The following is a 12,632-nucleotide window of genomic DNA, read 5'->3' as shown; positions in this document are numbered from 1 at the left end:
CATGTGGATGATATTGTTCAGTCTGATTTACAAGGAATTATGATAGCTCAAGAACAAATGGATCTACAAGAATTAAAAGATCTTCATCTCAAGACTTCTTCAGCAGAATGAGTTACATTTGAGTGAAAAAGCCCTTATTGTTCCACCAAAAGGTCAGCAACTTCGCGTGAGGAGTCATGATTCAGAAATTTCTGGTCTATAAAGAGCTAAGGATACAAGGGATTTAATTTAAGTTTTTGGTGGCAAACTGTCGATTCTGATGTTCAAGAATAAGTAATTGCCTGCCCAATTTGTGCACAACATAAATGTTCACACTCCAAGCCTTTATTTATTTGCAACCATTACCAATAAATCTTGAACTCTGGCATATGAGCTCTATAGATTTTATAATGTAATAATGGTTATGTTGGAGTTTTCTCTAAAAATAAATGCATATTAATATGAGTTATTTGCAATTGAAACACAAATGCTAGGATATTTATAGGTGTATTTTATAGCCTATGATTAACTAGAGCCCAACTAGGCCTTGATCCATCTTGTACAACATGGCTGCTGATCTAATCATATTCACTGTGTGTTTATATTTCTCACTGACACCACACATAGCAAAATGTGTAATGTTTATTTTGTATGACATATTGTCCTCCAAGAACTCTCTGGAGGAAGCCTTTATATACTTTCCAAGGCTCTTCCTGCCAGCACACAGTACTGTATGTATTTATGACTCTTTTTATTGTTTATGTAGGTGGTTTGTTCCGACACCTCCAGATGACAATAGGTCAGAAAGGGTAAATCAATATTCATGTAGTGAAATGGTGTTAGGATGGTAGTGTAATATGATGTTTTTAATACTTAAGTGTGATTTAATATGTGAATACTTTTACTCGAGCCATGTTTACATTTCAGTTTTCATTGCTTTCTATGCTATAAAATTGTATATAAGACCCTCACATTTGGGGGTGAGACAGAACTTTAAGTCTCCTTTATAAGCCTTAACCGCATGCGTGCGGGCGGAATTCCGCCCGTACGCTGGGTTTTGCGAAAGCGCATGTTACGTGACGAGCTGGGCTCGTCATGAGCGTGCGAGGAGGCTACGCCATGACGAGCCCAGCTCGTCATGAGCGTCGAAGGGGTTAAAGAAGTCTACTCGATTTTCAGTTGATTTGTTGCATAACCTGCACTTAGTCGTTTTTTTAACTGATTTTGCAGTTCAGCCCTGCATCTATTTTAAATTGTTTAATGTCTTAATGGTAAATTATTTCTATGCCTTATCACTTATTTATTGAACTAAATGAGCCTCAAATTGTCTGTGGACTGCCTTTAATAGTGTAATAAACCTTCATGGTTTTTCTATATTTTTGACCTTGAACTCATTTTTTGAGTCAGTCTTTCCTTCCTTATTTATTGACTATATGTTTGAAATGCTGTTCTGAATTTAATGCTTGGAGACACATTGCCTCATTTACTTATGAGGAAAGCATGATCCCTGACCCCAAACCGGGCACTGCTATCACACAGATTAAGAGATAGCAAGCCAACAGTTACATTAGACACTTTCTCAAAGATAGTAAATTTTTCTCCTTTACACAAGTTGCCTAAAGCAGAAGAAATGGCTCAGTATATTTTGAGACTGACAGACATTTTTCGTCTTCGAGGATTAATTCAAGCCATTATTTCTGGAAGAGGAACCTTTTCACGTTGTTGGAAGCTTCTTTGTAAAGCATTAGGAACTGAAGAAGCTCTGGTTATCATCCTCGGTCTGATGGGCAAAAAGTAAATTAATCAAAATTTGGGAAAATATACACTATGTTAATATAAAGGAACTCAAGATAGCTGGGCTTCCTATCAACCAATAGCAGACTTTTTTTAACAATACAACTCACTGTGCTACCAAGGTTCTAACTTTTCTCTATAAGCAAGGTTTTCATTCGAACAGTTTCACAATCTCCATACATTGATCCTGTTTCCCACACCACCTTATCACATGAGCCGATTTATAAAGACAAATGGTTACTGAAACTGGACGCCGTTCTAAACTAAAAATGAATGACCATTCTGCAAATCAACGTCTTATCCTTTTGTCCCTGAAGCAAATGGTTGGCTATCCTCGTTTCCTTCCAGTTCATTTTCTGCCAATCAAATCCTGACTATACCAATTTGTCCATTTGTTTTTACTCATCAGTTTTATCCTGTGTCCTTTCTCTTAAGTTACCTCATACTATGAAGAATATTTTTTCCTCATACTTATCAACTAAAGCCAGATGTTAATGATCTGTATCTGAACAGTCAACCATGACATAGGAACAACCAGAACATGAGGCTCAAGAAATCTGTGAATCTCAGATGTTTCGAAGCGTTCTGCAATTCTTGATTCAGTGGAAAGATAATCCATCTACATTGCGCTTGTCAGTTGTGTTAATTACCTACTTGCTATTTTTTCATCTTGCAGTTACAATACTCTTTCAATGCTCTCCTGGACGTCATGCTTGGCTATTTTTCTCTGCTCTGGTGTCAGGAAGAGTTTGGTGCCTTGCTTATCTACTTCTGCATTAATATTTTTCTTGGATCAAGTTCTACAAAATCACCAGGATGTTTCTCACCCTTGTGGCTTTTTCGTCCTAATTGGGACCCTCTTAAAGAGGTACGTGCCTCCTTTCAGGTTTACTGTTAAGTCAAGGGTACCAATATGGTCTGTAAGGTGAGTTGCCCTTTCCTTGTGCAGTCATAAATTCACTTTTACAGACTTTCACAGCGTCTAGTCTTTGACAGCTAGAATACCTACAGAATTGTGACTCTACCCCTGTGTAATGCTGGTTATAATTATGCTTTGATACAAGCGCCAGGCTATTGGAACAAACAAAAAAATATACAGACAATTAGCAGTCCCAAGTTATTCTGACTTTAAAGACATCCGCATGAAGTGGGTTGTTTTCAAAGTATACATGGATAAAACTTAAATGTGAATAAAATAATTTATTGCAGGGCAAGGACTAAATTTTGCTTGCTACCAGTTAGTAGTGTTAAGAGAAAAATATTAGGATTCTCGTGTACTGTAATGCTTTCTTTAAACTACTTTTCAATTGGATTTTTTTTTTGAGAAAACCTGCAGATTTTTTTTTTTTTTTTCCTCGATGAAAAAAATCTATGTGGAAACAACCAGAAATTTACATTATTTTCTCAATCAATGCTACTGAAACCGAAAACAAAAAATAAGTACTACTCAATTTCTTTTGAATGTTTAAAAGAAAAGTTTAATTGAAAATGGAGTCTTCATCCTAACTTATTTACAGACAAACAGAACATGGTATCATTTGATGGTGGAAGTCAAAAGTGAAGAAGGCACGTTAAGGCACAGTTGATGAAATTATCCAAACTCGGAGCTCCAGCAAGAATTCTTTCGAAGATTGGGGTGGGCCCTTTTGATTGCCCGTTATGTTGGTATGAAAACAAATTGGAATACAGGTGCATCTTTCTTGGAGACCCCACTTTCAACTAAATTTGAGGGTCAGCATGTAAACAAACCGGGTTACAGTTGCATCTTTTTTGGAGATGCCACTTTCAACTACAATTGAGGGTCAAAACGTCAACAAACTTGAACCTTGGCTGGTCCCAGAAATAAACTATTAAACATGCGCAATTAGCCACTATACCTCTGCCCTGACTAATGATTACATGTACCAGCTAATATTTCTTTGTCTGAGTTGGTTTGTTGTTTCACCAGATGGCGTGCGGATCGCCACAGCTGGTCGGGCGGTGGAGATCCCCCCGCCATAACTTCCCGCCCGACCGCCATATTACCATGGCGGGGGAACCGAGGTGAACGGAAAGTCCATCAGCCGCATTTCTGTCGGTCGGCAATCGTCCATCCATATTAAGATGCCTGGCGTTGAGGGACATTCCATGGCGGCAATGCCACCATAGAAAGGCATGCGGGAATTGCTTTGGGGGCTGCACAGTGCCAGCCACGTTGTGCATGGCAATGCACAACTTTTCTGGCATTGCGGCAGGTGCTGCTCACAGCAGCACCCACTGCCATTTTGACAATACGGAATGGGACCGCCAGGGTGGCGGTCGCATCCTAATTGGTGGTACGGGACCCCGGACTGCTGGCGGCCGGTCCCTACACCAATAGGTGTCCCTTAGTTAATACTTTTGCAAATCATGTGCACTGCACGTTATTTAATATTTTTGGACTTACATATTTTTGATCAAATATTTCAAGTACGACTCATAACTGAGTGCTGTTGGTGTCATTAATTCAATTTGGTCAAACATTTATGTATTCTGAATTAGTAGAATGTTTTTAACTAAACCATAGGAAACACTGCGTAACTTAATATTAAACCTGCGGTACTTTAGCATACAGGGCAGTCCCCTGTTTACGCTATGGCTTTCTCATCTGGCATGTGAAGACAGCACAAAACACACGAAGACATGAACAGTTTCAGTTAAAGGTGCACGCACATAGAGTAAAACAATTTCTAGCATTCGCAATAAGAATTTTCAATTCTATTAAGGACACAGAGGCGAGGATTTTTGCTGTTTTAATTGTTGGCCTGATGCAAATGATATAAACAAAGAGCAACTTGTTGTGAAATGTCAAGACACATTTAATTTGATTGAAAGCAGGAAAATGAAAATAAATAAATCTCTAGTAAACTTGCTCCGTGTAGGCTGCACAACATAGTTTTGTCCAATCCTTTCATTTAACCAAGCAGTACACTCTGGCAATTGTAATCCTGGTTTCTTCCAATAACCAATGTTTGCACAATGATTTTTGAAAGGAAAGGTCACGAGATATACGGTTTTCTCACTTGATGGAAAAATGTGTCAAACCTAACTGTTTTGTCATTTTAGTAATAATAAAAGGACAGTACTGCATTGTAGTGGTACATTTGTATGAATGTAGCAAGAGGCCAATGACAAGATGGCCATACAGAAAGCACTGCATTGTTAGCAACAGGTTGTCGTTGCAAAAAGAGCAGGAGTGATGAGATATGAAGACTGAAGTACTTAGTCACCCTCAAGAAGTGTTTTCGCCAAGTAGAGGCCAAAGATTGCTTGGGCATATAAAATAATTGTTCCTCCAAATACGCATTGATTTAATCAGCACAGAGCCTAAATGTAAGTGGACAAGAAACCTTCATCCACATCCACACACAGTCCATCCCATTTCCTGTCTGTTCTTCAGTATGGGGCATATGTATCAAATACCGTCACTGCGATTCTCAAATAGAGATTTTTAGAGAATCGCAAAACGGGATGTAATAAATAATTCGCAAATATTTTGCGATTTCTTGGCATTTCTTGATTGCGATTCGCAAATTGCGAATCGCAATTAAGGAATACCTTCCCATTCATTCCTATGGGCTAGGAGGCCCTTAGGAATAAACGGGAAGACATTCTCAATTTGCGATTCGCAACTTGAGAATCGCAAATTAAGAATGCAATTTCAAGGGTGCCAGGGTGTCCAAAGGACACCCTGTTGCACCCCTGAAATATGCATGTGTGCATATGTGGCGCACATACATGCCCTAAGGCACATGGCACTTTGAAAAAAGCAAAAAAGTGTTTTTTTCAAAGAATTCGCCAATTTCCACCAACTATCAGTTGGGGTAATTTGAGATTTCTTATGCCAAATTCGCACAACTTAGGCGCTTCATACATTGCATTTAAGGAATCGCAATTTGCGATTACTTAAATGTAATCGCAGAATAGAGAATCACAAATTTTGCGATTCTCTAATTTGCTATACACTTTTGGGATGATACATCCCAAAAGGCCTTTTCCCGTTCGCAAACGGGCCGATTTTGAGAATCGGCCCGTTTGCGAATGGGAAAAGGGCTTGATACATATGCCCCTATATCTCTCAATGTGTGCCTTAGAGAGTCCTTTCTAGCAACTTCTCCGTTACATCAGACTATCTGTGAGCCACTGTCTAATAGTTTGAAGACATGGGTGTCTTGGCCACCCAGGCATTTTCCCAATAGTCTACCGCTCATGACTTTCCATCAAACCCTGGTTAAACATACTGTTGGGTTCTCCACTTGATTAATAGCTCCATTCTTCGTCAATATTCTTGCCTGCTTCCTCCTGGCCAACAGTTGCCTCAGTCGACTACCCAATATCGCTTTCTTCTGAGGAAAGTATTCCCATTCAAAAGGCTGCACCTAAATCCCCCCTGTTATTGCTCCTGTGTCGCTGTACGGGGATTGGTCTGTGTGCACATTGTTGTCTTCAGATATGTTTCTTGGTCTGAAAATATGCCTGCATGTGTTATGTATTCCCGCGTTTGAGGGTGTTGTATGTCTGTGTGCACACACTATACACACGTCAAATTGACTGGCTTTGACTGCGCTTGTTAACCATGGTGTTCATCGCCAAACCACCCATCCCCTCACACATACATGTATAGACATGAAACATGTACTTACAACATAACAGAGCCCCGGCTCCCATGTTGTTTTATAAGTCGCCGATTTCTGTAATGCCTTCCAGACGCAAGATGCTCGAGAATCCGGTCCCTCCTCACTCTCATGGGCAACTCGCAGGATTTACAGTAAAGGGTCTCTACAACCGATGTTTCACCTGTCTCCTTAAGCTCTATCAGGTGCCTTTTCACGACTAGGTCAGTGAACTCCGCCGCATAATCATGCAGAGTCTTCTTCTTCCTCCCCATTGTAGAAAGCAGCAGTTCTGGTTGCCCTTTACACCAGAGCTAGTTTGAAGATGATTCAGTACCACAAGTCTCAGGACACTTCAAACAGGATTAAGTGGTTTTGAAGAATAGGTCATGCATTTTAAGTCTCATATGTCGTCCTTCTTTAAGTATGTTGTGTTCCCTGTGATATTCTGTACTTTTAATAGAGGGCAAAATCCTTCTGTCGTATAAAAAATGATTCTTTCCTCTCTTCAATTCAATGATATACTTTTGGCTTCTAGTTAAGTGATTTGTAATTAGCATGAACTTCTCTTTCAATGTGGGAAACTTTGTTCATTAGCGTGTGTGCTCCCTTAAGATAACGTAAATAGGACTATTGCAGAAACCCAATATTTCAGTTCTGAAAACTACTCTGGTACAACTATGTAATTTGAGCATGAATGTGGGTTTTCTTAAACTGGCTCTATAAATTCGGTTCATCTGGTACAGTTCTCCTGAGATTTTTACCAGTGTTTCGTTTCTGATGGGACGCACAAAACAGAAATGATAAAATAAAATATAAGCATCTGCTGAATGTAAATTATTTTTTTCTATTCCTTTGCTTTCTTGAATTAGCTTTTTCTGTTGATGTCCAGTTAAGTATTTCGTTACCAACCAATATTTTGTTCGTGAACAGGTGAACATGAAACACGACCATTCTCACTTCTTTTACTTCATATTCCGTGATGTAAGGTCATTTGCTTTTCATCTCTGCAAGGATGAAGGTTGGATTTCTGAAAAGAAAAATAAATCGTCAATATTCATGCCCACTAATTTCTTTACATTTCTTGCCCAGATTTGTTATTGTTTCCTTCAAATCGAGGTCCCGACTCTTGTAATGTATTACCTTTTTTTTTAGCTTTCTTATTATGATATCCTATATCAATGATGACATTTCCAAAGTAGGGAGCACTACCCCTTTATTAACTTCCTATGCACCGCACCACCAAGTACAAACACACTCTGCACTGTGTTTCTGTGTATAGTTTATTCCTCAGAAGTCCACTGCCTGAAAGTGCTCTACATGTCCAGCTACCACTAATTCTCAATTTGTGAGAGAATGCATTTTTATGTATTGCACAAGCCTGCAAATTGAATTCCTGCTTGCCACTTCCAAATTTTGAAAGAAATAGGAAACTTGGAAGCAGAAAGATAATGCATTTCACCAAGGATCATTCAATTTTGTCAAATGAATAAGCTGGTGTTTGAGCAAAAGTCTTCTGGTTCCCAGGAATGGAAGCTGGTGCCTGCCGCATGCTGGAGGAGCTGCAGGGGGGGACTTCAACCTCCGGAGAGCATTGTGCTGCCCAGGAGGAGGGGCTACAGGCCTGCAGCACTTGTGGCACGCTTTGTCACCGCAGCACGTGGAATGCGCCCAGGCGCGGGCCCAGGCAAGAGACCAGGCCATCCACGCACCGGACAAGCCCAGACCAGGCTCACCCTCTTTCATTTGGTTTGTTTTGGACAGGCCATTAAGAGTCCCACATGAAGGGTATACGGAAGAAAACAGATCTGCCCGAACTCTCATCGGGGAAAGAGAGGGCTATCTCAAAATATGCTCACGATAAGTCCTCCATCTTATCTTACTTGCCATCTGCAATGGGACCACTCAATGAAGAGCTGTTTAAAGCCGAAGAGAATTTGCCTTACCTGCCCATGGTAGTTATAAAAATACCAAGCATCTGTCAACCTCTACTATCGATAATGCTAATATAACTGTCACTACTGATTGCTATGAGGGCACTATAGAGTTGGATCTCACTAGCGCACCTGTTATTACAGGTATTACACAGACTCGGGCAATAATCCACTCGTTCTCCTCAAACCTATTCACGTTACAGGAGCAGACCACTCCTGAACACATACTCCCGGCTAAGAGGAAAAAAAGAGAGAGGTTTGGCCTCGGAACAAAGCACACTATTACCTATCCTCCTCTTAACCTGGAGTCTCTGGGTGCTCTTATGAATTCAGGGCATTTGGATACATTTGATCTGAAAATTGAAAACCTAATGGAAAATCACTTAGAGGCCATCCTCATTCATCTTGGAACTATTGAACAACTGGCCGAAGACAAAGCAAGGTCTGCCCCGAGTTATCCTGTTCAGCCACTGATAGGCAAGATGGCGGCTCGTGATGAGTTGAGAAAGAAGGATCATGCCCTGGAAACAAATGTCCCATGAGGGCAGTTGGGGGAGGCTTCAGGTTTATTACCTAATCAGGCATTCAACCCTGGCATTCAGATCTTAAGACCTATGGAGAGAAGATGGGAATTTTACAGGACAGGGGCGCAAATGTAATTTGCCCACAACCACCTTTGCAAGGGTTAACATAAAAGGACATGCTCCTTGCTAATGGAACTTGAAGCTCACATTGCTCCCTGAGGCTACTATCAACCTTCCCCCTTAGGCAACTCCCTATGTGGTGGTGCTAGGCAATGTGCCACCGCTACAGAATAACACTGCCGAGAGCCATACACAACTTAAAAAACAAAATTACTCACTGGTTGGTTTCTTATTCCTCCCTGGCAGTATTTACAGGTGATTGGATTAACATGGCGAGAAGAGTCAAATCGATTGGTAATTATATGAAAACCTTCTCTGGAGATTGTGTGATCATTAACTTCAATAGACCCCATGTTGTTGCGCATGTTCTTGCATTCATTAGTCTGAACAAAAGCACCTACAAATTGGCACTGCCGTGGAGTTATTTTTACAGGCCAGAATTGGCAGGTTATGGACAAAGCCAGTCTACCACTCAGCACCCTCCTGGATAACACAGCGGAGTTATGGATCCTTTTGAACTGAATGTCTTTAACAGATTTGCTCCCATTTGTCCCCTGGACTCTTGTGATTGGCTTAGCCAGCACAATCTAACATGCAGCTCTGTTCAGGAACCCAGTGAGCCTGTACAAGTAGACCCAATTACAACACATTGCAATGTTTTAAACTACTAAATTGGAATGCTGCGGGCCTTGCAGCGAAACTCAATGATGTGAACTAGCTTAACTATGTGAAGCAATTTGGGGTGATTTGTTTACAAAAGACATGGGCCACCACTAATAGCTATCTGGAGGGGTTCAAGTTGATCTTTATTCCATCTTGCCAATCCAGTTCAGGTCAAATCGGTCCAAGAGTGGCTTGGTTATTTTTGTGTCTCTTGCAACACAAGGAGATATTGAAGAACTCCCCGCAGGGGTCTCTACTCTCCAAGCATTATTACTTTTCTTTGTGGACGCCCCAAAAATTATGCTGCCAAATGTTTACAATGACAAAAAATCTCAACAAGACATGCATAATTTATATATCCTAGATTCCTTTCTATGCAAACTAGGGGGGACAAAACGAGTGGAAACACACATAATCATGGCAGATAATTCTAATTGCCACATGTGTAAGAACCACTTAGATTCATCTTGATAGGCCTCTGTTGTAACTTATGTTTACCTGCTGCTCAGCCAGAATGAGTGTGGCGTGGAATGTTGGATGGATGGAATGTTGGATGCCTGTGAGTGTCAGTTGGGTATGGGCTGAGCAGCAGGCCGGCTGCTCCTGGTGGGGTTTTCCTCATTTCTTCATGTAACAACTTAATAAAAGAATGTAACTAATATACGCTAGAAGTCCGGACTTGCTTCAGATTACAACATTCGGCGATGATTTTGAAGAAGAATCCACGTGTGCAACGTGAAGGAAATTGAAAACAACCTAACAGAAACTTGATGGAAACAGAAAAATGTAGCCCTTTGAAGCCACAAGGTAAATGGAAATTAAAAACATGTATGTAAGGCTGTCTGGCACCTGAACCCCACCAGTGACCCTGCCATCGGTCGCCCCATTACCCAAACATGCCATATCCCGCTGTGCGTATCAAGGGCAAAATTACTAGTCCCAGGGTGAATAGTTGAAGTATGTTCGGGGCTAAATAATCAGGCCTCAGTGTTGACTGTGAATCGGGGGCAAGGATCGGCCCCGGTGTGGAGTACCCACCATGTATCAGTGTGGGACACTGTAAAGATGTACACCTTCAGAAGTGTGTTCGGGAGCAGTGATCGAACCCCGGTGTTTACTGTTGACACATGCTGTTTGGGGGCAAAAACCGGGCCCCAGTGTGTATTGTTAAACAATGCGATGGTTCACACCTTGAATCGGGGGCAAGGATGAAGTCCCAGGAAATGTTACTCCTGCCCTGCTGGCCTTACTACAGTCGCGAGTCACCCTACTGAGTTGAATTGCCAGCAACAACTGGTGCTTGGGAATTGGCACCAGCAATGTGTGTTGAAGGAAACCGGCACTCGTGTGAAGCGTTACATTTAAAAAGTAAGCAGAGGTTGGTAGGCAAGCAATTCAAACTTAGAAGCCAACAGCCATTGGATAACCCGACTGGCTCTGCTGAAGAAGTTGTATTTCTTTTTGTTGTGAACCACGATGTCGGAGGTTAGACAGTCTACGTCTATTATTGTTTGGGGCCCTTTGAGCCCTTCTGCCAGCAGTGCCAGTTGATCTGTTATTTTTTTTTTTTTTAACAGAGGCACGAACCATTGTCTGCACGCGCCACATTACCTGCCTCCTGCAGTCTTCCATGAGTTCTTTGTGACGTTATCCTTTTTCACATCACAGCCAGCTGCTGCACAAAGTTGAGCTGCATGCATAAACCGCAAGCCATGTGGCACGGCAGGGATTCTAGTAGCTAGTGTCCAGAGTGAGCCCAAAACCTGGATAGCAATCCCAGAAGTTGGCCATGGAGCCAGAATTGGAAGGGGACAAAGTGTCTCAAAATTTGAACCACGACAGAGAGCCAAGTCCCATAATTGGAAATGGGTGGGGACAAAGGTCCCAGAATATGAACCACTATTAATGTTGTGTATGAGGTGGCTGTGAAGTTTTAAGTCATTCATCGGTTTGAGTCGTGTATGAGATGGCTGTGTTCTGTTAAGTCACTCATTACTACATATTTGTTAGTGGATGAGGCTGTGTGTATAAGTTACTCATTGGCTTAGTGTTTGAATTACCCTTTGTGGGTAAGGAATGTGACTATGTTTTGATTGGTATGTTAGTTGGCGAGTGTGTAATGTGCCACCATATTATGTTGTTGAGTGCGTGTAGCAGTGTCATGAGAGTGTTGGTTTGCTGATGTGTAGTGTGCTTTTACGTTGTGTTGTTCCTTTATGTACCGCATTCAGGTTTGCTCCCCCTGTGTTGCTCTTCGTGACGGTCTGGCCAACTGACATGATCCGTGCCATGTGGGGTTTGGTTTGTTGGATGGTTGCTTGAATGAGTAAGTGACGTGATGTGATGTTGGATGGATGGTGTTTAAGAAGTGATGTTGTTGTGATGTGACGTTGCTTCTTCTTTAAATGGGTAAGAGATGTGATGTTTTTTCTATGTATTCATTGGTTTGTAGTGTATTCTTTCATGTATTTATTTATGCTTAGTTTTGCATGTATTTTTGTGTTGCATTGTTTTTTCTTGGTCTTTAAATATTTACACTTGGACAGTTTTTCTTATTTAACTAATGCATTGTATCCAATTTATTGGCGACATGTTTATATGTAATTTGCCATTTTGTCTTTATTTTAATTGTTTCATTTATTTTGTTTCACAATGCATTTGCTCCCCGTAAAGAAGGGAGATGTGTTGTAATTTATGTTTACCTGCTGCTCAGTCAGAATGAAAGTGGTGCGGAATGTTGAATGGATGGAATGTTGGATGTCTGTGTCAGCTGGGTATGGGCTGAGCAGCAGGGTGGCTGCTCCTGGTGGGGTGTTCCTCATTTCTTCAAGTAACAAAATAACGTAACTAATCTACGCTAGAAGTCCGGACTTCATAAATGTTTGCTTCTGAAGGGTTTACACATGAGACACACCTCACAAGAGAACCTCCTAAATTGTATCTTAAATTAGTAGAATTACTCCTTCTTGCTTGATAAACTTGTTCAC

The 12,632-nt window shown here is 41.1% G+C and overlaps 1 protein-coding gene across 1 annotated transcript in view; it reads right to left on the bottom strand.

Annotated features, from left to right (window-relative positions):
• The window catches only part of LOC144754622 (inositol 2-dehydrogenase-like), a 190,528-nt gene that overhangs the window by 173,804 nt on the left and 4,092 nt on the right, over window positions 1-12,632 (bottom strand). Inside the window, exon 2 of the mRNA XM_078642640.1 lies at window positions 6,435-7,434. Coding sequence (XP_078498766.1) covers window positions 6,435-6,679 — 245 coding nt within the window. The 5' untranslated portion in view covers window positions 6,680-7,434. The remainder of the gene's footprint in view (window positions 1-6,434; window positions 7,435-12,632) is intronic.

This window comes from Lissotriton helveticus, chromosome 5_1, assembly GCF_964261635.1.
Source record: "Lissotriton helveticus chromosome 5_1, aLisHel1.1, whole genome shotgun sequence".
NCBI lineage: Eukaryota > Metazoa > Chordata > Amphibia > Caudata > Salamandridae > Lissotriton > Lissotriton helveticus.
Note: the sequence above shows the minus strand (reverse complement) of the source record. Positions and strands in the feature narration are given on the sequence as shown.